Here is a 24,928-nt window from a genome sequence, read left to right on the forward strand (position 1 = left end):
GTGGCAGAGAGCGAGGGCCCTGGGGGAGGCTGAGCAGCAGACTGGCCTTGCTCCTGATGGGTCACTGGTAATGCAAGGAGGCTCTGGAGAGGGGAGCGACTGGGGGCTTTATCCAGCAGAATGCAGAGCAGGTGCTGAGGGAATAGACCCTGGCTTTTCTTTCACTGCCCAGAGACGAATGCCCGTGATCTCACTGCAGACCCCTTCCCTTATAGGGCTGACCCTGAGAGCCGCAGACCTCCCTCCGCTCCCAGTAACTGCAGCGGGGGCCGGGAGAGCTCAGCGCCTCTCAGGACTGGCTCCCCTGTGTGCATGTCTTCAGTGGCGCTGCTCAGTCGGGCATCACAAGCTGGCCCTTCTATTTCGAGTGATTGCTCATGTCCATTCCAATATAGGTAGGGTTGGCTCAGGTGCCCCCTGGAGCCCCACGCTCATGCCATGGTATGTGAGGTGCCGCCGACCCTAGGGCCACTCAGTCCCTTCTTTCTGCCAACTCTGGCAGCGGGGATGGGGAGGGGGTGTGTGGAATGGACATGAGCAACACATCTAGAAGTACAGCAGTTACTGGTAAGCAATAGCTGTTTGCACGGACAGGGCAGTTGGAGGGCGGCTGTTCGTTAGCATGGACCGGGCAGTTGGAAGGGGGCAGTTTGCATGGATGGGGCCTGTGAAGGGTGGTAGTTTGCACGGATGGGGCAGTTGGAGGGGGGCTGTTTGCATGAGGCACGTGAAGGGTGGCAGTTGGAGGGTAGCTGTTTGCACGGACGGGGCACGTGAAGGGTGGCTGTTTGCACGGATGGGGCAGTTGGGAGGGGGCTGTTTGCACGGATGGGGCAGTTGGAGGGTGGCAGCTTGCACGGATGGGGCAGTTGGAGGGGGCTGTTTGCAGATGGAGCGTGGTTGTTTGCACGGATGGGGCAGGTGGAGCTGATCGAATGGGACAGTTGTTCTGAGGCTACGCTTGCTGTGGCAGTCGTGCCCAGAGGCCAGGCGCTGTGCTGTCCCAGGTGAGCAGCCTGTGCCAGTGCGGGGCAGCTGGGCAGTGCTGGTTTGAACTGGGACTGCCAGGGGCTAGGGTCCAGCTCTGTCCCCCAAATCCCGAGTGGCCCCGCCCCTTTCCCCGCTCGCCCCTCCCACTCCCCCAGGGGAGCTCTGCCCCGCCCCCGCTACTCCCACCCCCGCCCCTTTGCTCCGCTCTCGCGAGATTTGCCGCGAGCGCTTGCGCCCGGCTGGCCCCGCGCGCCCGGCCGTTGAGTCCCCTCAGTCAGAGCGAGGCTCGCTCGCTCGGTCGGTCAGTCAGCCAGCCAGCGGGCGGTGCCGGGATGTCGCAGCTCACCGTGCTGCACCGGGCCCTGCTCGGCCTCGACAAGTTCCTGGGGCGGGCCGAGATCAGCCTGGCCGCGCTGCAGGAGGAGGGCGGCCGCCGCGCCACCCGGTGAGTCTCGGGCGGGCGGGCTGTGAGCCGGGCTCTGCGGGACTGGCGGGGCGGGGCGGGGTGTCCGGGTGCTGGGGCGGGGGGCGCCGAGCCCCGGGGCGGGGTGGGAGCCGGTGGTGCTGAACGTGTGTGTGTGTCTCGGTGTGTCTGTGTGTGGGGGGGGGCGGGAGTGAGGGTGTGTCTCTGTGTGTGTGTGTGTGTCTGTGTCTCTGTGTGTGTGTGTGTGTGTGTCTCTGTGTGTGTGTGTGTGTGGGGGGGGGGGGTGATATTTTTCTGACTCTGGGTCCTGCAGAATCAAACTGGGATTCCTTCTTGTCCATGTTCACCAGCGGAGAAGATGCTGCAGGTCAGATCATGCCATTAGTTAAACACCTCACTGCAAAACAAAGAGTGCTGTACATTAATGTTTGCAATATCATTTGCTTTCCTCGCGAGCGGACACAGGGTCTTTGTGTCCCTTTTCGTTTGAGTGCCCAACACAGTTTGGATCCTATGGGCTGGATCATACAGACATATTTGCAGGAGGGGAAATGGGAGGATGAACTCTGGAGTTCACAGTGGGAGTGAAGATTAAATAAGCTGATGTTTGTGAAATGCTTTGAAGATGACAGTGCATTTTAGGTTATATATGCTTATTACGTTATATGTGCTCTATGAAAGGTGGCGTGTTGTTCTGATTTTAGTGTCTTTGGTTTTATACACTCTGTTAAAGCCTCAGTGCTTCAAAGAAGTTATTGGCGTCCGCGTTTGCAAGCTCTATTAAGAACTATGCACTGACTTCTTGGAAGAGGTTTTAGTGGGTCAAGTGTATTAAAGATGAGCTAAAAGGTGTGTTTATTGCCACAGTTGTAGTAAAATGAGAACTTATTTACATGTGACTAATATTTGGGTCACAACCAAAAATTCTGGTCAAATGAGTTTGATATCTTCACTTGCCACTCTTGTACCCTTCTGCTACTGGGATGGAAATGTCATTAGAAATAAGCCAACTTCAAGATGACTGTGACCATTATCTTTTATGTGTTTCATAGTAGTGAAAATAAAACACTCGGATGTAAAAATATGAACTTGCATTTCAACGTCTAGAGCAGGAAAGCACAACTTTGACAAAAATGCAGGCAATGGGAACCTATTTTATCAGACATTGGCTTATTTTTAAACTGTACCAGCTACACCTGTTCTTGCTGATTTCAGCATGGAGGGATGGTTTTCTCCTCTTATGGAAAATATAGTAATCTTAAATATATTTTTAATTTTTTTTGGATTTATAAACACATATATACAGAATCTTTGAAAACCCTAACAGTAATTAAACTTATAATAACTATACCTGCCCATCGGCATTAAAAACCAATGTGCAAAATTCAATGAATGAGTCATTTAAGATCAGTTTGTTCAAATGTAGTTTTCCTAGGGGGATGACTTGTTATGCTATAATTTTGAGAATACTACTTGTTTTGATTTGTCTTGACGTATGATGGCTGAACTAATGACAATCTGTGTATGGTAATTCAAATAAAGAGGTTTTTTAAGGATTGTATCTACATTCCTTTTGAGGAGAAAATCATTGACAAGGTCATCTAGGTAGATAATCTTTAAGACTTAAAAAAAAAATTAAAACTTAGAATCTTGATAGTCTTTACCATAGTTCCTGTGAAAAATATTTCAGTACAGGCAAACTTAAGTTCTCTGGTGCTCTTGTACATGTGTTTGAGTCAAAAAAGCGGGTTCACAGAAGCTGTGTTGGTTACCTCTAGTAAAGCCTGACTACAGTACTTGTGTTAGAAGAATCCTTTTCCTTTGGAAAGATGAAACAGTCTTGTTGATTCAGTGTTGGGGGTCAGTCTTTTTTCTGGCCATCTCTGGAGGAGACTAAGAATGACTAAACTGTCAAATCCAATGTACATGGTTTTGCCTTTTTTCTGTTGTGGAGGCAGTAATGGCTTGGAGTAGGATATGGATTAGAAGGAAGATTTCAATGTTTACGTCAAACAGCTTTGCGATAGATACACTTGAGGTTTTTGTGTAAAAGAAACAGTAACAGTTCAAGCTGAGAACAATGAAGTTACTCAAGAATACTTAATGTGTTTGTAAAGCCTCTTGTTTAGGTGAAGAATGAAAGTACTGTACAATGCAAGTCACAAACACTCTTGTTCTTAATAAATACATGCCCTTAAAAGACATAATCTCCTGGAAAAGTAGCTAATTAACTGAAGTATTAGTTTCTGTTAAGAGTGGAATGGAAATTGTATGAAGTTAAACACTTTTCCTGCTAGCTTTGTACAACTAGATCAACATTGCTTTCTCGAATTTGCCATTTTAATGTAAATGTTCTTGGCTGCCATGAAGTGAGTAAGATTATGGTTTCTACTGTGAAACTATTCTTAAACTGGAATAAGTGTGTGTGACTAATATACACTCAAACCATGTTATAAGCTAATGCTTTTCAGTGGCTGTTTTCCTCTTTTACCTCACCTGGGTAGATCAGCTAAGTGATCTCATGAGGTCCTGTTGGGCCTTTACCTTCGCAAAAGTTATAGATTTGGCAGCATTTGCTTCTTGTAAATTGATAGTGCCCATATAAAGTCTCCTCCTAAAGGACTGACAACCATGAGTGCAGAGTTTGATATGGACCTATTTTTCTGCCAGGTCTAATTTTTTTTTTTAAAAGAACTAGCTCTGGGCTGAAATCAGGCATACAGGATCGTTGGCATTAGCTCTCAAACACAAAGGTTGAATGAAAAATGTGCCTGTTTTTTGAAATGCATTGGAAAAGATGCCACATGGCAGATATTTATAGCCTGTTACAGGAAACATGTCAAGTTTTTAAAATTTATTATTTTGGACTTCCAAGCATCCCTCAAGGTTCAGTATGCAGAAAATTTACCCTGTTAGATAGTGGTCTGTAGGATTCCTCCATGTTTGCTTTTGAACAAAGATCTGAAGAAAATTAAGGAAAAACCTAGTCATGTGTCTTGGAAAACTTTTTTTTCAATAACTGTTTTCATAGCTTCTTTCCTAAGTTGAAACTTCCTTGTCGTGGGGCTGTTGGCTGCTGGATTTATTTTAAATTTTTTGAAGAGACTATAATGAAATAAACTTCAAATGAAAATAGTGGGTTTTCTTCTAACACTTCCACTTAGTTACAATGTGCAAAATACATACAATCTTGGCACCGACTGCTGGCATGATTATTGTTCACTAATTAAATCTGTGAGGAAGGTGCCTACAGTTTGTTGCCAAATATTGCAGAGATGGAGTTGCTGACAGTAAATAACTATTACTTGCGCAACAACTTTTCTTAGAAATGATGGCTGTACTTAAGTTGTTAACTGCATTCCTTGAATATTTAAAGCTTTGTTTGACCTTCTTCCATGAAACCTTTCAAATGGGACCATTTTATTAAAAGGGCTATGCAAAATTTACAGGATAAGCTTACTGATGTACATTTGAACCAGAAAATATATAAAATTCCTTAAACACACTTTTACATCACAAAAATGGCCAGTGGGTTTTTACAGTTAAATGCAAATCATATTGATTCTTTATTGTTTAAGACTCGATGAATGGAACTTATTCAACTGGCATCCTTTGATACTCCAATGAGAACAGTCAGCATTTCCAATGTAGGTTTCATCTTTAGGGATTTTATAGCTTAGTTGTCAGTCAGGGTAGACTAACATTTGGAAGACAATTGCTTTAGTAGAAAACTCGAGTTCAGGTTTTCTCACCTCTTTGTCTTGAATGCGTGTCTTCAAAGAGGGCTTTTTATATATCAAAGTGGAAACCCATTTTAGGGTCAGCTGTCAACTAATTCTGAAACAAACTGCTGGACCCATGATTTCTGTTCACCCCCAACATGTGGCAGTGCAAAACCAGGCAGTGAGGCGTTTCATGCCTTTCATTCCTGTTGTGATTAAATAGTTCTACTTGTTTGCTTTAACTTAGTAGTTAAGCTCTGAGGGTCAACCCCAGCTCCTTTCAGAACAGCTTTTCCTATCAGTTCTGTGGGGTCAGGAGATCTACAGCTCCTAGTGATTGGCAAGAAACTATGCAGTGGTACGCGATGTCAGTAAATACCTACTCTTTGTACCAAGGAGATTGAAATGTCAGCAAGTAGTACACCTTGCCTGGTCATTGTACAAGTTTAATAAACTAACATAAAAAGCTGTCAGTGTTTAAAACTCGATTATTTTGAATGCTTTGTCTGTTTCTGAAATAAGTGTTCAGAATATAAGTGTAGTGCAAATGGCAGAAGTCCTGTCTCTAAAGAATGTGGGGTTTTTTGGTACTTTGATTCTGAATTAATATTGTATTAACAGACTAGGGTAAATAGAAACATCTAACAATGATGAGGTGCTTGATTCTGAAGAGGAAATTATGGGAGTTTTCCCTCTGTTTAGAAGCTTCTATATTTGAACAGTAATGAAATAGTTAATGAACAGAGAGAATTGGAATGAAAGGTACGGGGTGTGTAGAGAATGCCTTCACTGAACTATTTCAGGTATTAGTGTGTAACTCATCGGTATAGACGACGAGAGTTCTCTGGCATTTTAAAGACTAACAAATTTGGCAATTGGTTCATGGTTCTACTTTTTGTCGGTTTCCCTTTTGATTTTCAGGTAATTGAAAAGTTCTTGATGGAATTTTCTTTCTCTGTTTCCTTTGCGTTGGGTACTTTGCAGTTGCGCTTTTAACATCGTTGCTTGAGAAACTGCCTGCTCTCGTGAACTCCTTTATCCCTTAGATGTTCTTCCCATGGGACCTTACCTACCAGTTCTCTGAGTTTGTTTAAAGTCTTCTCTTTTGAAGTCCATTTTCCTTCTTGTTCTGCTGCTCACTACTTCCCTTCCTTAGAATCATGACATCTATCATTTCTTGGTCACTTTCACCTAACTGCCTTCTACGGTCAGATTCACAACCAATTCCTCCCAGTTGGTCAGAATCGAGTCTAAAAGGGCTGACCCCCTGGTAACTTCCTTCACTTTGTGAAACAACAAATTGCTCCCAAAACATTCCAAAAATTAATCTGGACATTTTGTGTTTTGTATATATTCTTGATGTATAATGTAGCACCTCCTCCCTTATTACCCTGCCTGTCCTTCCTGAAGAAGCTGTACCCCTCTATACCCGTATTCCAGTCCTGAGCTTTCTCCCACCAAGTGTCTGATGCCAGTTAAATCGTGATACATGAAGAAAATTATTTTGTAGTGGGGATGCCAAGGATATGCCCTTATCTCTGTACACAGTAAGCTCTCTGATCCTTGTGCTAATCATGAAGTAGTTTCCCAGCTAGGGAGTCTGTTTTCTCCTTTTTTCCTCTACCATATTTTTATGTGGCTTGGATTATTGTTTACTAAATACATCTAAGTGACGAACATCATTCTGCCTTTTTGGATCTCTTATAGGTTCTCCCGTGCTGGAAACTCTATTAAATAGAAAACAAACACCCTGTAATTGGTTTAAACTACTTTTGCTTACCCAGAGTGTTTTCAAGGGTTGTCTAAAATTTTGTCTTGCTTTTGCAGGTGGTATACGCTTCACTCCAAACCAGGAAAGAAGGAAAAAGAGAGAGGCGAGATTGAAGTGGATATTCAATTCATGAGGAGCAATATGACAGCCAGCATGTTTGATTTATCCATGAAAGACAAGTCCCGGTCTCTATTTGGCAAGCTGAAAGGCAAACTCAAAGGAAAGCGGGCCAGTGGGCTGCCTGACACAGCATCAGCCATCATTCCCACCATAACTCACTCACCAGCTGATAGTGAAGAAGAATCGTTTGAGAAAGAAAAGAAGAAAAAATCCAAGATCAAAACCCTCTTTTCCAAACCTGGTTTGCAGAAAACCTCCCTCTCCCAGTCCATGTCCGTTTTACCTGCTTTTCAGCCTGTCACTGAAAAAGTTAGGCTTAAACCTGGTGATTTTCAATCAAAGTGGGGGGATGATGAAGATGAGTCCCTTTCTACAAATTCAGAAAGTGAGTATTCCCTCTAGCAATAGTGATATACTTTTAGTATCTTAAATCTTTGTTGAAAAGATTGATTGATTGATTGATTTGTTACGGTAGATCTATGTATTGACAGAATATTAGCAAAGATTTCACCCACTTTTCTTACGAAAAAGAATGTGACAAAGTATTAGAAGATGTTGGCTAAAGTAAGCATTAAAGCACTATTGGCAGAACATTTTTAGGTGGGTGATTCGATGCAATATTCTTTTATTGTATAGGTTTTGTTTAAAATTATAAAACAGTAGAGCTGGTTGGCAATTTTCTGATGAAATGCTCTGCCTGATTTGGAGTGGGTTCTTGAACCAGGGTGTCTCACGTCCTAGGTGAGTGCCCTAACTACCAGGCTATTGGCTAGTCTGCTGCTATGGGTGCATGTCTCTTTTTGCACCACAGAAGAACCTTGTTTTTGTGCTGATGCAGCATGAAGCCAAATATCAAGCCTTTAATTTTTTGTGAAATGGAATTCTTGTTTTCTGGCCAATGCTACAAAACAGGACTATGGTAATGGTATATTCACAGTTCCATTGAAGACATTTAAGAATTGTTTGTCCAAGACCATTCTTTGTATTGCTGGAGCGGTTTTCTATGAAATGGGATACTGCTTCTTTGTGATCTACCACTTACTGTATGATTGTCACAGAAAATTGCCCCCTTGAGCACATGATTCCCCCCCACACACACATTCCCCAAAAAACCTGTACAGGGTGTTACTCCTGCTTTAGAGAACAGATTTTTTTGTATCTCTAAACACAATTTTCCCATTGTCATACATAATCAGTCTCTCTCTCAACACTTAGACTGTAATATTGACTGTTCTAAGGAAATATGTTTTCATAGCTCTAATGTCTCACCATTTTTATTTTTATTTATTTATTTATTTATTTATTTTTGCAGAGGCCTTTGGAAACCAAGCTGAAGATAACTCACTTCATGCTCCTGGAGTCATGGCTCATAAGAGAACCGCAAGTGCAGACAACAAGCAACTCAACCAAATAACCTCCAGCAACGCCAAGAAAGAAGGGCTCTCCTTATTCAGTGGCCTTAAATTCAGAAATGATCCCACATCCCGATCCAATGTTTGTATCAATGGCAGTCATGTTTATATGAAGAAAGGAGAAACAAAAAGGGAAACCATGTCAAAGGACAACACTCCTCCTTCTTCCCCTCAAACATTCAGGAAAAATCAGCTCTCCGAATCAGGCAAAAACTTATCTTCCAAATCCACTATGGAACATGAAAAGACAGGAAGAATGTCTCCTAGCAGCGGTTTATCTGGGTCTCCCTCACTGGAGACTTTTAAATCTATGACTGTACCATCATACAAACTGCTTAGTAGTGGAGATTTACTGGAAAACAGTGCTCCTCTGAGTTTAGAAACCGCAAAAGAAGAAACTAAAGAGGACAAAAAAACAGAACAAGAAGTCTGCTTTGTAGTCGCTAGTCACAGGAAGAAAGGAAATAGTGAAAAACTATGTAGAAAACATGTCTGACAGGACTTCGAAGGAGAGCGAAGCCAAACTCTTGAAGAAAAGAAGGAAGAAGAGGCAAAACCTGCTGAAGGTCCCTATGGATTTGAAACAAGAAAGTATTTCTGAAAACAGCAACAGGGCAGATGTCCGCAGAAACAAGAAATCACATAACCCTTTGGACGAAGAGCTCATGGAAGAACAGAAAGCAGAAAAGTCTGCAGCCTCCGCAAGGACAATCCAAAGCAAAGCTGTCAAGCCCAGGTTAGTCTTGTTTTATTTCAGTTTCAAATTCTGATATAAAGCACAGCAGACATACTGTAAGGCTAGACCACTTCCTGCCACAAGGTAATATTTTTATCTCTCTTGTGGGGGAGTCATTTGTGATTCACTCACTGGATGAACATTTAACCAGTTACACACGTATTATGTTTCTTGGTATAAATATCAACTTCGATTTCCATTTTTAATCAATTTAACTTCATATCACAAGTGAGGATGCAATAATGTATTTTAGTGCATGTATCTTTTCAGATAGTGTGGAGTTATTTATTCCATGTTGCTCTGTTAACCCAAACAAAAACGAATAATATTCCCCTACCTGACTGTCGAAGTTTGGAAGCATGCTGAAGGGCTGAAATATCATTTCTAACCAAGCCTACTTCTTGCTGTGGCCTGCGGAATGACAAATCTTGGAACACACCTGCTTTTGGCATCCTTCACAGTTTCATGAAATAGATTTCTGTGGTCCTGTGTGAGACTTCCTCCCTCACTCCTTGAGAAGTTCCCACTGGGAGATCATTGGATGAGACGACAATTTGGTGCCGTAACTCAGATCCTCAAGCACTGGTATTGTCCGGAAGGGACCGCGGATCGCTCCCTGCTGAACCCCAGGCACCACTCAAAAAGGTAAGAGACCTTTTAAATCTCTATTTGGGGTTTCGGAGGAGGGCTTGCCCGTAGGCTTCCTAGTTGAGAAACAGCCAAGCAAGATTCAAACTTTAAGGATTGAGGTAAGCTTTAAAACTGTCTGTCTGTTTTTGGTCTGGTAAAAGCGCGCTAATAGGGAGAGTCTGAGAACTGACTGTCTAACCTGCAGCCTTGGTCAAAAGCAGCAGGCCTGTGGCAAGTTGCAGGAAGCTTTGCACCCAGCAGCACATTAAGGAGTGCAAAGATGAATGAGTGAGCCCTGAATGCTTGTGTTTGATAAAATGAGCCGTTGACCAGGTCTTGGACTAAGGCAAGTTCCAGCCGCCCCGATTCCTCCGCGAGCCTTGTTGGCGATTACCGGTGTGAGTCGACAGCAAGGGGGGCTTGCCCGAACCCAGTGACCCAACGGACAGGCGGAGTGTTTGCAGCCACAAGGTTCTCTCTTCCTCTTCTCTGGATTATGAACCTCCTTAAATCTGTTGTCCAGAGACACCTTAGCCTCGCTCAATGTATGGGCCTAGGACTCCTGTGACTTTGGAGGACCCCCCCCTTTGTGTCTTGTCTCCTTCCCAACCCCCTCCCGCTAAATAAGCGTTCCGTTATCGGATTCATTCACCTCGGCAGTATTGCGGGCTGAATTGAATCGGTGCGGACCCCTCAGTAAGCCATTCCTGCGTCTTGTGTGAGTGAAAATGGGAACAGGACAGTCTAAGCAAGTGCCAGTCCCTTTTAAAGGAACCCCAGCTGGTTATATGTATGCACATTATTCTCCCAAGACTTGCAAGTTTCTGAGTAAATGGCACTTTATCACTAGAGATGATCCCAGCAAACAATTCCCTGAGGTAGGAACATTTGATCTAGACAAAATAATGCATTTGAGAGGTGCATTGGAGTCACTTGAATCCAAAGTATCCCAGATACTGGGATACATTTTTAACTGGTATGATGAAGCTTCAAAAAGACACACTAAGTCACAAACTCGGAGTCTTAAGGACTCCCAAGAAAAATTGAAAGTTCAAATAAAGGAACTAAAAGACCTAATGTAAACCTGGCCAGGCTTGTCCACCTAGCGCTCCCCATGTTCCTTTGTATTAAGAAAGAAATGGCCAAAAATATAGTAGATTCTTGTAGTGCTTTTTCTCCACCCCCACTGCCATATGAGCTAAGCAACCCCGGGGCACCCCCACCACTACAATGTTTAGTCCAGGTAGAAACTTCGCCTGGCAGTTTCGAAGGAAAGGCTTTGGATCAGACTTTAAACACCATAAGCCCAAAAGGTCCAGCCTAGCACAGACTAAGGTAGCTATATTAAAAATATTGTATTTGGTGGCTCAAGTTGTACAATTACAATACGCCACCTTAAGAATGCAGCTCAGTGGCTGATAAATACAGTAAAAAAATGAAGGGTTTACTATCACAAAGCTATGTTGCCAGTAAAATGTTCAAGCTATGGCAGCAAAGAATGATATAATAAAGCTAAAATATGTTTGTTTGAATGCAAAAGTGAGCAATTAAAAAAAAGGAAAGTTAAAGGTAGCTTTTGTAAAAAATAATGCCATAAGAGTTAAGGACAATTAAACAGTTAACAGTTGTGGAATTGTTGAAGGGTAATGTTATGAAAATGGTATAAAAGTAATAGTGTTAAAATAATTTGGTTTAATAATGTTTAATAAAGTAAATATATGTATAATTTGGCACAGTCACATTGTGTGGAAACCTAATGGTTAAACAAATTGCACAAAGGGGTCAGGTAGTGGCTACTACCATGTTTTTGTCCCTAGGAGCCTTTACAGCTAATTTGAAGGAAAATGGGCCCTTTTCCCAAAGGAATGGTCTGTGAATAATCCTGACTGAAATCATTTAGTTTAAATCATTAACTGAAAAAAGAGGTTTCCATCTGAACTTAACTGCCTCCAAATACATAAAAGGGAATGTAATTTGTGTACAGCTGAGTGCAAATAATTAGAGCAGTGCAAAAAAAAAAAAAAAAAGGTGTTTGCAAATATTTTATATAAATCTGTATGGTTTTAAGGACCTAAACCAACAGTCTTGGTTTGTAAAAACCCTGTTTGTAGGTTTCAGATGAATTGATTTGGTTAGCATTTAGCCCTTTGGGTACTTCCATGATTTATGAAATTCAATATCTTTTAAAAGACAAAGGTATATGGAAAAATCAGCCAAACACAGAGAAATAGGAAGATAATTCCTCTGTTTGCTTGTAATCAGCAAGATGATTTGTAAAAGAAAAAGATATTTTAAGCAATAATTTGCCACTCCCTCACCCCCCCCCTCAAAGGGGGTAGAAAAGTGTTCTTTTTATCTTTCAGAAGTACGGGAAAAGCTGGTGCCCAGCAAAACAGCTTAAAAACAAAACCATGGATCTACTGTTGCAACAAAGGTTGTGTTTTGTGTTGTTCTGTTACTAACATTGTTATGTATGGTATTGGTTTTAAAAAAAAATAATCGGGAGGTACTGCATGAAGCAGAAAAAAATCAAGAAGCACTGTAACTGTATTTACAAAAACATCCTCTATCAGGTAGAAGAAAGGAAAAAGAAAGGGTAATCAAGATCAATAAATTTGGAAGGAAAAGGGGTCCTGAAAATAGATGTTTTTGTAATATTATAGTGATTAGGGGGATGTAATTTTGAATTTCAAGTTCCTGAACTTAGATAGATATAACCAATTAAAAGTGATGTATGCTTTTTATTCTGCTGTAAAACCTGTACTACTTGAAATGAATTTAACTGTTTTACAAAAGTGTTTGTACATCCTAATTTGTAGAAGTAGCTGCTCTGCCAAACAGGAAGGGCGCAGAGTCGTGATTATTGTGCCTCAGAATGTCAAAATAGGTAATTGCAAAAATTGCCCACCAGCAATCTATGGAGGTAAAATTATGGAAGGGAGCAAAAGTAACCCAGTTCCTGCAGCAAACCAAGCAAGATGCTGGAAAAAAGGACTATTCAAATTTCACATTCTAATGGGGAAATGATTAAAATTGCTAAAGCAGGGGAAAAAAAAAACAAAACAAACAGCTTAGTGCATGTTATGGTATGATGTTTTTACTGGATGGTCCCCCACCTCTACAGGGATGTCTGTTATATTACATGCATGGTTAATTGTTTTGGTGTTAACTTGTATTTGTTTAATTAGTATGTGTGCCATGTGGTGTTGGATAAAAAGAATGCATGCTAAGTTAGGGCCACAAGGCCCCATTCCAATGTCAGTTAGCTAGCTTTTATAAGGAAATTCGTTATATATGTCATGAGCTTCGTTTTGATGGGAAAGCATATCCTTCACTGGCACAGGCGGAAGCCTTAGCTGTCATTTGTTTTTGTCAGCTTCCGGGATATGGAATTCAATTAATAAGATATGAGTATTACACCCATTGAACGAAATAACATGTGTTACGCCAAACAACTGTAAGGATGCAGAATTCATATCCAACGAAATAGGAATATTTGAGTTAGTTCAAGTAGGCTTGCAAGTACAAACAGAATCTCGATTGTGGACATCTAGGGAAATTGAGGGATTAATAGTGTTATGTGAAGGTGGATGGTGGCTTAGCAATAATGGCACAAACATCACTGGCACCTTCCTGCCTCCAGGAACATATCAGCTAAACAGAACCAAATGTAGAAATTTTACAGGCATTTTTGACAAAGAAGGCTAGAGATGGCGTGGGCTTGATCAGTTTAGGTATAAAACAAGCAAAGTTATTCAATATGTAGATAGCTTTGGTATATGGAGCAAGGAACATCACATACACGTTAGGGTCTCCACAAGAGGGGCTGAAACATATGCAGCAGTAATAGAAACAGGAAGAATATTTGGGAAGTTTGCAACACTCACAACATACCAGTTCTTAAAAACTGAGGAAAAGTTAGCAGAACTTTACAAAAACATCTCAGCCTTATAAAACAAAAAGGCTAAAAATCAGGCATGGGAAAATTTCAAGAAACGTTTGAATGGGATGCATCAAGGCGCAGCTGGAACCGCTAACTGGATTGTGGATCAAGCACACAGAGCTCTTGAAACAATAATGGAACCGTTTTGGCTCATAGTAATAACAGCTACCATAGGGGGCATGGTAGTTCTCGCAGTGTTATTGATCTTAAGCTACTGTCACTTAGCAAGGAATCAATATCAACCCCTGAAAAATGAGGACTGGTAATGATAATGTTGAATTTGAATGTCATTGTTGCTTTAGTAATCTATATGTAATTTATACTGAACCATGTTTCTCAGATTCTGAACAAGAGTTTTATTGTTAAATCTAAGATTTAAGTTGTTGTGCAGTATAAGCCATCACGTACACTAATTCAAGGATTTGATTGCTTTGTTCCAACAACTGCATTACAGAAGTTGAAATATGATTACCAAATCTCTTTCTGGAGTGCAAGTTGCCTTATTCTAAAAAAAAGTCAATGCCTTTAAAACATGCTGTAAAATTGGATGGCATTTAAATCTGCAGGAAGATGTGATGGTGTCTGCCCTATTGAAGTGTCCACATCTCATTTTGGGAAGGGAAGCGCAAAGCCTGCATAAACCTAGTGGTAAAGACTTTCAAAGCAGTGCTCTGAGCAGGCTCTTACGGCTGCTTGAATACAGCAAAAATCAGGCAAAGATCTAATTGCCATTCTACTACGTGATTAAAGAACGGTCGCACATTTTAGACTGAAATGGGAGCTGTTTTGTTTCATAGCTGTTATATTCCTGATTTGAAGGTTCTTCTTCAAACTGGGGGGCACACAACTCTACACGGTTTACTCTGTATCCTGTATAAACACCTAGGCACCTGTTTCCCTCGTGGTACACGTGCTTAGTTTGTTTTTATGGCTATGCACAGCAAGTCATGTGACGAATTTTCTATTTACCGCTTTAAATCATAGATTTTTTTTAAACGTGCCGTATTTGGGAAACTAGGACCTACAGTATGGAACGACTGTCTAAGGTGATGCATATGAAACATCTAAATTGTGTTTGTTTATAGGCGTATAAAATAAAAGGCGGATGTGACCTGGTTCTCTTAGTGAAGGAGCATTCAGATGGTGGTTTTAAAAGATGTGATAAGGCTTGTGGTGGCGAATGTTAGAAGAGGTTTTATTTTGAATGTAATCAGAAGACGTTGTGCTGCTATTTTGCAAGACGATCCGATACCTCTGTCTCTTGCCTTAATCTGCTGTAACTGTGCGGTTTGCCATTTATATCTGATAGCAAACAGCGAGACGCTAGCAAACAATCATTTTCGCAGGCCTACTTTAAATCATTCTTTGTGTGGATAGGAATCTTCAGTGAAATTCAGCACTCTGATGGAAAGTTGTGGTTGGATTCAACATTCATTTACATCCACATTTAATGTTGGGGCTGATTTGTGGCACGCTCTTGAAAAATCTTAACATCTGTGTGCTCAAAGCTCTCAAATTGGGCTCTTGAAGGCAGAGGGGGGGTCAGCGATACAACATCGAAGTACTTTGAATAATTTGTTTGAACGTCTAGCGTGTGTTGTGAAGGGGAAAAAACCCAAAACCAAACCAAACTCTACCCCTTTATCAGGGTGAAAGGATCCATTTAATCTCTTCTGAAGTTGAGTGATAATTTAATGTATAGTTTAGGAGGGGACAGCTTGTTATCGTATTCCTGACGTTAGAGCACTTTAATGAGAGGTGAGACTAGTTGAATTTCCTATTAGCCTTTAATAGTCTATGGCCTCACGTTTAATATTTTGACAAAACACTGGAGACCACTATAAACTTCTCTGATCCTGTATTTTTGCAATGAAGCGTAATGTAATGTATTTACATACAAGAAATCAATGTTTACTGGAAATGTATCTAAATAGATCTGCTGTTCTGTGCATGTGTTACTGTATGGACCGATGGGTGATTACAGAAGCAGAGGGCAGGTAGGTTTTGCCTATCGTACGGCTTTCGGTCAAGGGAAGCCATAAATAAAAGGTTTAAGGTTGGTAAAGTTCCTTTCTAGAACTTCAGATGCACAGGAGCAATGAGTGTCTGAGCAGACGACTTCATTTTACTGCCCCCAGATCCCACGAATGGCTTATGCTGAATGTTTTTAGCAGGGTCTGTAAATCTTGTCTCTTTTTTTAATTTGCATGAAACTAGCTACGTTCCCCTGAAAATGACTGACCGCTTGTTGTGCCTTGAGGTAGCGAGGGAGACGAAACATTAATTTCAGCTGCCTCTGTGCTCCTTGATGGCTCTAGGGGGAGGAATTGTTGCCTGTACATCATAACATAAATTTGCCTTCAGGACTTGATTTCATAGCTTGCGACAGGTTTCTAGTTGTATGAGAACTGTGAGCTCTCTCTTCTTTAGTGCCTTTGAGCAGCAGCTAAACAGTCTGTATTTGAAACTGGCGCTATTGTAACGGTTGTGGACTTGCTTTTATACTCGGAACTAATCTAAAGGACGGCGGGGATGGATTTTTCACGTGCCTCACTTTAAAGGGCTGCACTTGGCCTCTGGCAGACTTGCAGCAGCTGAGCCGAGAGACGCGATCTCCGCGGTGATGGAGGGGCCTGTTACACGGAAAATGGAGCTTTAGCCTTTCGCCAGGAACCTTCCCCTCCCTCCAGTACGGTGTGATGCGTAGGTGGAGAAACGGAGGCAGAGCTGCCGTGATCTAGGCCGAGCGCTATACTCTACGGAGCCAGGGCTGGAAGCCAAGAGTTCAATAGCGGCCAGGCTCGTCCGTGGCTGCCTACCAGGAGCTGGAGTTTATAGCCCTAGTCTAGGGGCGGGAGGAGGCTCAGCCGGGAACGCGCCGCCTTCCCCCGTCTCGACCGTGGGGTTAAGTCCTGTCTCGGTGCCTGGCTCCGCGAAGACCCCACCGAGCAGGGCGCGGAACGGATTTGCCGGGGCGCTGCCTCCACTCGGAAATTTTGCCGGGTTTTACTTCCGGACCAAAAAGGGCGGGGCGTGGGGGAGGGTGCGGTCGCTCATTGGATGCTGCCGGCCATAATACCGGAAGCGGCCTCGCGCAGGGAGCGGCGGCTGCTGCTGCATCCGGAGCAAGGGAAGGAGGGAGCGGCGGCCAGTCCCGGAGCCGCGCGGGCGGCAGGCCGGGGGCGCGGTAGGTGAACGGCTCTTAGGGCGCTGCTAGGCCGGGGCTGCGGTTGGGGGGGGGGTGCAGGGGGGGGGCCGGTGCTGCAGCAGCAGCTCGTGCCTGGCGAGCCTGAGGCCAAGGTGCGCTCCCCGGCGCCGCGAGCTTAGTCTCCGTTTTCAACCCTGATGCTAGGTTCCCGGGACGGCTGGCCGGGTGCAGACAACCACGGAACATTTCTAAGGTAAGTTTCGCTGTCCCCACACTGTGTGTCGTCCCCCCCCCAATGGTCTCTCTTCTGTTTGTTTGTTTCTGTCTTTCCACCTCTGTCTGTTTCTTTCTTGTGTTTGTCTCTGTTTCCCCCTTTGTGTGTCTCTGTTCCTGTCTGTTTCCCCTTCTGGTGTCTCTGTTTCCTTCCCCTCTGTGTGTTTGTGTTTCTCTTCTGGTGTCTGTGTCTCTGTGTGTTTGTCTCCCTGTCTCTGTGGCCCCCTCTGTGTGTTTCTCTTTTGGTGTGTGTTTCTCTCCCTGTTTCTCCGGTGTTTGTGTCTCTGTTTCTCTTCTGGTGTCTCTGTCGTCTCCCTCCCCTCTGTCTCTCTGGTGTCTCCCTCCCCCTCTGTGTGTTTCTCTTCTGGTGTCGGTGTCTCCCCCTCTGTCTCTCTGTGTGTTTGTGTCGGTGTCTCCCTCCCCCTCTGTGTGTTTCTCTTCTGGTGTTTGTGTTTCTTTCCCTGTTTCTCCGGTGTTTGTGTCTCTGTTTCTCTTCTGTCGTCTCCCTCCCCCTCTGTGTGTTTCTCTTCTGGTGTCTCCCCCTCCCCCTCTGTGTGTTTCTCTTCTGGTGTTTGTGTTTCTTTCCCTGTTTCTCCGGTGTTTGTGTCTCTGTTTCTCTTCTGGTGTCTCCCTCCCCCTCTGTGTGTTTCTCTTCTGGTGTTTGTGTTTCTTTCCCTGTTTCTCCGGTGTTTGTGTCTCTGTTTCTCTTCTGGTGTCTCCCTCCCCCTCTGTGTGTTTCTCTTCTGGTGTCGGTGTCTCCCCCTCTGTGTGTTTGTGTCGGTGTCTCCCTCCCCCTCTGTGTGTTTCTCTTCTGGTGTCGGTGTCTCCCTCTCTGTCTCTCTGTGTGTTTGTGTCTCTGTCTCCCTCTCTTTTGGTGTCTCTGGTGTTTGTGTCTCCCTCCCCTCTGTGTGTTTCTCTTTTGGTGTCTGTGTCTCCCTTCCCTCTGTGTGTTTCTCTTTTGGTGTCTGTGTCTCCCTCCCCTCTGTGTGTTTGTGTTTCTCTTCTGGTGTCTGTGTCTCCCTTCCCTCTGTGTGTTTGTGTTTCTCTTCTCTCTGTGTGTTTCTCTTCTGGTGTCTCTGTGTCTCCCTCCCCTCTGTGTGTGTGTGTTTCTCTTCTGGTGTCTCTCCCCTCTGTGTGCATGTGTGTTTCTCTTCTGGTGTCGGTGTCTCCGTCTCCCTCCCCTCTGTGTGTTTCTCTTCTGGTGTTGGTGTCTCCCTCCCCTCTGTGTGTTTCTCTTCTGGTGTTGGTGTCTCTGTCTCCCTTCCCTCTGTGTGTTTGTGTTTCTCGTCTGGTGTCTGTGTCTCCCTCCCCTCTGTGTGTTTGTGTTTCTCGTCTGGTGTCTCTGTCTCCCTCCCCTCTGTGTGTTTCTCTTCTGGTATCTGTGTCTCCCTCCCGTCTGTGTGTCTCTGGTGTCTGTGTCTCCCTCCCTCTGTGTGTTTCTCTTTTGGTGTCTGTGTCTCCCTCCCCTCTGTGTGTTTGTGTTTCTGTCTCCCTCCCCTCTGTGTGTTTCTCGTCTGGTGTCTCTGTCTCCCTCCCCTCTGTGTGTTTCTCGTCTGGTGTTGGTGTCTCTGTCTCCCTCCCCTCTGTGTGTTTCTCGTCTGGTGTTGGTGTCTCCCTCCCTCTGTGTGTCTCTGGTGTCGGTGTCTCCCTCCCCTCTGTGTGTTTCTCTTCTGGTGTTGGTGTCTGTGTCTCCCTCCCCTCTGTGTGTTTGTGTTTCTCTTCTGGTGTTGGTGTCTGTGTCTCCCTCCCCTCTGTGTGTTTCTCTTCTGGTGTCTCTGTCTCCCTCCCCTCTGTGTGTTTCTCGTCTGGTGTTGGTGTCTCTGTCTCCCTCCCCTCTGGTGTCTCTGTCTCCCTCCCCTCTGTGTGTTTCTCGTCTGGTGTTGGTGTCTCTGTCTCCCTCCCCTCTGTGTGTTTCTCTTCTGGTGTCTGTGTCTCCCTTCCCTCTGTGTGTCTCTGGTGTCGGTGTCTCCCTCCCCTCTGTGTGTTTCTCTTCTGGTGTTGGTGTCTGTGTCTCCCTCCCCTCTGTGTGTTTGTGTTTCTCTTCTGGTGTTGGTGTCTGTGTCTCCCTCCCCTCTGTGTGTTTCTCTTCTGGTGTTGGTGTCTGTGTCTCCCTCCCCTCTGTGTGTTTCTCTTCTGGTGTTGGTGTTTGTGTCTCCCTCCCCTCTGTGTGTTTCTCTTCTGGTGTCTGTGTCTCCCTCCCCTCTGTGTGTTTCTCTTCTGGTGTCTCTGTCTCCCTCCCCTCTGTGTGTGTGTGTGTTTCTCTTCTGGTGTTGGTGTTTGTGTCTCCCTCCCTCTGTGTGTTTCTCTTCTGGTGTCTCTGTCTCCCTCCCCTCTGTGTGTGTGTGTGTTTCTCTTCTGGTGTTGGTGTTTGTGTCTCCCTCCCCTCTGTGTGTTTCTCTTCTGGTGTCTCTGTCTCCCTCCCCTCTGTGTGTTTCTCTTCTGGTGTCTGTGTCTCCCTCCCTCTGTGTGTTTCTCTTCTGGTGTCTGTGTCTCTGTCTCCCTCCCCTCTGTGTGTTTCCCTTCTGGTGTCTGTGTCTCCCTTCCCTCTGTGTGTTTCTCTTCTGGTGTCGGTGTCTCTGTCTCCCTCCCCTCTGTGTGTTTCCCTTCTGGTGTCTGTGTCTCCCTCCCTCTGTGTGTTTCTCTTCTGGTGTCGGTGTCTCTGTCTCCCTCCCCTCTGTGTGTGTGTCTCCCTTCCCTCTGTGTGTCTGGTGTCTCTGTCTCCCTCCCCTCTGTGTGTCTCTGGTGTTTCTGTCTCCCTCCCGTCTGTGTGTTTCTCTTTTGGTGTCTGTGTCTCCCTTCCCTCTGTGTGTCTCTGGTGTCGGTGTCTCCCTCCCCTCTGTGTGTTTGTGTTTCTCTTCTGGTGTTGGTGTCTGTGTCTCCCTCCCTCTGTGTGTGTGTTTCTCTTCTGGTGTTGGTGTCTGTGTCTCCCTCCCTCTGTGTGTTTCTCTTCTGGTGTCTCTGTCTCCCTCCCCTCTGTGTGTTTCTCGTCTGGTGTTGGTGTCTCTGTCTCCCTCCCCTCTGTGTGTTTCTCTTCTGGTGTCTGTGTCTCCCTTCCCTCTGTGTGTCTCTGGTGTCGGTGTCTCCCTCCCTCTGTGTGTTTCTCTTCTGGTGTTGGTGTCTGTGTCTCCCTCCCCTCTGTGTGTTTGTGTTTCTCTTCTGGTGTTGGTGTCTGTGTCTCCCTCCCTCTGTGTGTTTCTCTTCTGGTGTTGGTGTTTGTGTCTCCCTCCCCTCTGGTGTCTCTGTCTCCCACCCCTCTGTGTGTTTCTCGTCTGGTGTTGGTGTCTCTGTCTCCCTCCCCTCTGTGTGTTTCTCTTCTGGTGTCTGTGTCTCCCTCCCTCTGTGTGTCTCTGGTGTGTGTCTCCCTCCCCTCTGTGTGTTTCTCGTCTGGTGTTGGTGTCTGTGTCTCCCTCCCCTCTGTGTGTTTGTGTTTCTCTTCTGGTGTTGGTGTCTGTGTCTCCCTCCCCTCTGTGTGTTTCTCTTCTGGTGTCTGTGTCTCCCTCCCCTCTGTGTGTCTCTGGTGTCGGTGTCTCCCTCCCTCTGTGTGTTTCTCTTCTGGTGTTGGTGTCTGTGTCTCCCTCCCCTCTGTGTGTTTGTGTTTCTCTTCTGGTGTTGGTGTCTGTGTCTCCCTCCCTCTGTGTGTTTCTCTTCTGGTGTTGGTGTTTGTGTCTCCCTCCCCTCTGTGTGTTTCTCTTCTGGTGTCTGTGTCTCCCTCCCCTCTGTGTGTGTGTGTGTTTCTCTTCTGGTGTTGGTGTCTCTGTCTCCCTCCCCTCTGTGTTTCTCTTCTGGTGTCTGTGTCTCCCTCCCCTCTGTGTGTTTCTCTTCTGGTGTCTGTGTCTCCCTCCCCTCTGTGTGTTTCTCTTCTGGTGTCTGTGTCTCTGTCTCCCTCCCCTCTGTGTGTTTCCCTTCTGGTGTCTGTGTCTCCCTTCCCTCTGTGTGTTTCTCTTCTGGTGTCGGTGTCTCTGTCTCCCTCCCCTCTGTGTGTTTGTGTCTCCCTTCCCTCTGTGTGTTTCTCTTCTGGTGTCTCTGTCTCCCTCCCCTCTGTGTGTCTCTGGTGTTTCTGTCTCCCTCCCGTCTGTGTGTTTCTCTTTTGGTGTCTGTGTCTCCCTCCCCTCTGTGTGTTTCTCGTCTGGTGTTGGTGTCGGTGTCTCCCTCCCCTCTGTGTGTTTCTCTTCTGGTGTCTGTGTCTCTGTCTCCCTCCCCTCTGTGTGTGTGTGTGTTTCTCTTCTGGTGTCTCTGTCTCCCTCCCCTCTGTGTGTTTGTGTCTCCCTCCCCTCTGTGTGTTTCTCTCTTCTGGTGTCGGTGTCTCTGTCTCCCTCCCGTCTGTGTGTCTCTGGTGTCTGTGTCTCCCTCCCCTCTGTGTGTTTCTCTTTTGGTGTCTGTGTCTCCCTCCCCTCTGTGTGTTTGTGTTTCTGTCTCCCTCCCCTCTGTGTGTTTCTCGTCTGGTGTCTCTGTCTCCCTCCCCTCTGTGTGTTTCTCGTCTGGTGTTGGTGTCTCTGTCTCCCTCCCTCTGGTGTCTCTGTCTCCCTCCCTCTGTGTGTTTCTCGTCTGGTGTTGGTGTCTCTGTCTCCCTCCCCTCTGTGTGTTTCTCTTCTGGTGTCTGTGTCTCCCTCCCTCTGTGTGTCTCTGGTGTCGTGTGTCTCCCTCCCCTCTGTGTGTTTCTCTTCTGGTGTTGGTGTCTGTGTCTCCCTCCCCTCTGTGTTTCTGTCTCCCTCCCCTCTGTGTGTTTCTCGTCTGGTGTTGGTGTCTCTGTCTCCCTCCCCTCTGGTGTCTCTGTCTCCCTCCCCTCTGTGTGTTTCTCGTCTGGTGTTGGTGTCTCTGTCTCCCTCCCCTCTGTGTGTTTCTCTTGTGGTGTTGGTGTCTGTGTCTCCCTCCCTCTGTGTGTTTGTGTTTCTCTGTGTGTGTGTCTGTGTCTCCCTCCCTCTGTGTGTTTCTCTTCTGGTGTCTGTGTCTCCCTCCCCTCTGTGTGTCTCTGGTGTGTGTCTCCCTCCCCTCTGTGTGTTTCTCTTCTGGTGTTGGTGTCTGTGTCTCCCTCCCTCTGTGTGTTTGTGTTTCTCTTCTGGTGTTGGTGTCTGTGTCTCCCTCCCCTCTGTGTGTTTCTCTTCTGGTGTTGGTGTCTGTGTCTCCCTCCCCTCTGTGTGTGTCTGTGTCTCCCTCCCCTCTGTGTGTGTGTGTGTTTCTCTTCTGGTGTTGGTGTCTCTGTCTCCCTCCCCTCTGTGTTTCTCTTCTGGTGTCTGTGTCTCCCTCCCCTCTGTGTGTTTCTCTTCTGGTGTCTGTGTCTCCCTCCCCTCTGTGTGTTTCTCTTCTGGTGTCTGTGTCTCTGTCTCCCTCCCCTCTGTGTGTTTCCCTTCTGGTGTCTCTCCCCTCCCTCTGTGTGTTTCTCTTCTGGTGTCGGTGTCTCTGTCTCCCTCCCTCTGTGTGTTTGTGTCTCCTTCCCTCTGTGTGTCTGGTGTCTCTGTCTCCCTCCCCTCTGTGTGTGTGTTTCTGTCTCCCTCCCGTCTGTGTGTTTCTCTTTTGGTGTCTGTGTCTCCCTCCCCTCTGTGTGTTTCTCGTCTGGTGTTGGTGTCGGTGTCTCCCTCCCCTCTGTGTGTTTCTCTTCTGGTGTGTGTCTCTGTCTCCCTCCCCTCTGTGTGTGTGTGTGTTTCTCTTCTGGTGTCTCTGTCTCCCTCCCCTCTGTGTGTTTGTGTCTCCCTCCCTCTGTGTGTTCTCTCTTCTGGTGTCGGTGTCTCTGTCTCCCTCCCGTCTGTGTGTCTCTGGTGTCTGTGTCTCCCTCCCCTCTGTGTGTTTCTCTTTTGGTGTCTGTGTCTCCCTCCCCTCTGTGTGTTCTGGTGTCTCTGTCTCCCTCCCCTCTGTGTGTTTCTCTCTGTGTCTCTGTCTCCCTCCCCTCTGTGTGTCTGGTGTTGGTGTCTCTGTCTCCCTCCCTCTGTGTGTTTCTCTTGTGTGTGTGTCTCCCTCTCTGTGTGTCTCTGGTGTCGGTGTCTCCCTCCTCTGTGTGTTTCTCTTCTGGTGTTGGTGTCTGTGTCTCCCTCCCCTCTGTGTGTCCCTCCCTCTGTGTGTTTCTCGTCTGTGTCTCTGTCTGGTGTCTCTGTCTCCCTCCCCTCTGTGTGTCTGGTGTGGTGTCTCTGTCTCCCTCCCCTCTGTGTGTTTCTCTTCTGGTGTCTGTGTCTGTGTGTCTTGTGTCTCCCTCCCCTCTGTGTGTTTCTCTTCTGGTGTTGGTGTCTGTGTCTCCCTCCCCTCTGTGTGTGTGTTTCTCTTCTGGTGTTGGTGTCTGTGTCTCCCTCCCCCTCTGTGTGTTTCTCTCTGGTGTCTCTGTCTCCCTCCCCTCTGTGTGTTTGTGTCTGTGTGTTGGTGTCTCTGTCTCCCTCTCCCTCTGTGTGTTTCTCGTCTGGTGTTGGTGTCTCCTCCCTCCCCTCTGTGTGTGTCCCTCCCCTCTGTGTGTTCTGGTGTCTGTGTCTTCCCCTCTGTGTGTCTCTGGTGTCGGTGTCTCCCTCCCTCTGTGTGTGGTGTTGGTGTTGTGTCTCCCTCCCCTCTGTGTGTCTCTGGTGTGTGTCTCCCTCTCTCTTCTGGTGTTGGTGTCTGTGTCTCCCTCCCCTCTGTGTGTGTGTTTCTCTTCTGGTGTTGGTGTGTCTCTCCCCTCTGTGTGTTTCTCTTCTGGTCTCTGTCTCCCTCCCTCTGTGTGTGTGTGTCTGGTGTCTCTGTCTCCCTCCCCTCTGTGTGTCTGTGTGTGTTCTGTGTGTTGGTGTCTCTGTCTCCCTCCCCTCTGTGTGTTTCTCTTCTCTGTGTGTGTGTGTGTGTGTTTCTCTTCTGGTGTTGGTGTCTCTGTCTCCCTCCCTCTGTGTGTGTGTTTCTCTTCTGGTGTCTCTGTCTCCCTCCCCTCTGTGTGTGTGTCTGTGTCTCCCTCCCCTGTGTGTGTTTCTCTTCTGGTGTGTGTCTCCCTCCCTCTGTGTGTGTTTCTCTGGTTCTGTCTCCCTTCCCTCTGTGTGTTTGTGTCTGTGTCTCCCTCTCCCTCTGTGTGTTGTGTGTTTCTCTTTTGGTTCTGGTGTTGTGTGTCTCTGTCTCCCCCTCTGTGTGTTTCTCTTCTGTGTGTGTCTGTGTCTCCCTGTGTGTGTGTGTTTCTCTCTGTGTGTTTCTCTCCCTCTGGTCCCTCCCCTCTGTGTCTGTGTGTCTCTGTCTCCCTCCCCTCTGTGTGTGTGTTGTGTCTCTGTCTCCCTCCCTCTGTGTGTGTGTGTGTTCCTCTCTGTGTGTGTGTGTCTGGTGTCTCCCTCCCTCTCTGTGTGTGTTGTCTCTCTCTGTGTGTGTGTGTTGGTGTCTCCCTCCCCCTCCCTCTGTGTGTGTGTGTCTCTCTCTCTGTGTTGGTGTCTCTGTCTCCCTCCCTCTGTGTGTGTGTGTGTTTCTCTCTGGTGTTGGTTCTGGTGTCTCCCTCCCCCTCTGTGTGTTTCTCTTCTGGTGTCTGTGTCTCCCTTCCCTCTGTGTGTTTCTCTTCTGGTGTCTGTGTCTCTGTCTCCCTCCCCTCTGTGTGTTTCCCTTCTGGTGTCTGTGTCTCCCTTCCCTCTGTGTGTTTCTCTTCTGGTGTCGGTGTCTCTGTCTCCCTCCCTCTGTGTGTTTGTGTCTCCCTTCCCTCTGTGTGTGTTTCTCTTCTGGTGTCTCTGTCTCCCTCCCTCTGTGTGTCTCTGGTGTTTCTGTCTCCCTCCCGTCTGTGTGTTTCTCTTTTGGTGTCTGTGTCTCCCTCCCCTCTGTGTGTTTCTCGTCTGGTGTTGGTGTC

At 46.1% G+C, this 24,928-nt stretch overlaps 1 protein-coding gene across 1 annotated transcript; it reads left to right on the forward strand.

The window, feature by feature from the left end:
- The first annotated feature begins 1,303 nt into the window (after positions 1-1,303).
- LOC137151025 (rab11 family-interacting protein 1-like) lies at positions 1,304-14,434 on the forward strand. Its single transcript, XM_067545220.1, has 4 exons — positions 1,304-1,435; positions 6,964-7,412; positions 8,340-9,175; positions 9,446-14,434. The coding sequence occupies exons 1-3, from the start codon at positions 1,323-1,325 to the stop codon at positions 8,933-8,935; spliced, it is 1,158 nt and encodes a 385-aa protein (XP_067401321.1). The 5' UTR covers positions 1,304-1,322; the 3' UTR covers positions 8,936-9,175; positions 9,446-14,434.
- The last annotated feature ends 10,494 nt before the right edge of the window (positions 14,435-24,928 follow it).

The sequence above is a fragment of the Emydura macquarii genome, unplaced genomic scaffold (assembly GCF_026122565.2).
Source record: "Emydura macquarii macquarii isolate MOO-44397 ecotype Brisbane River unplaced genomic scaffold, CSIRO-AGI_Emac_v2 contig_201, whole genome shotgun sequence".
NCBI classification, from domain to species: Eukaryota; Metazoa; Chordata; order Testudines; family Chelidae; genus Emydura; species Emydura macquarii.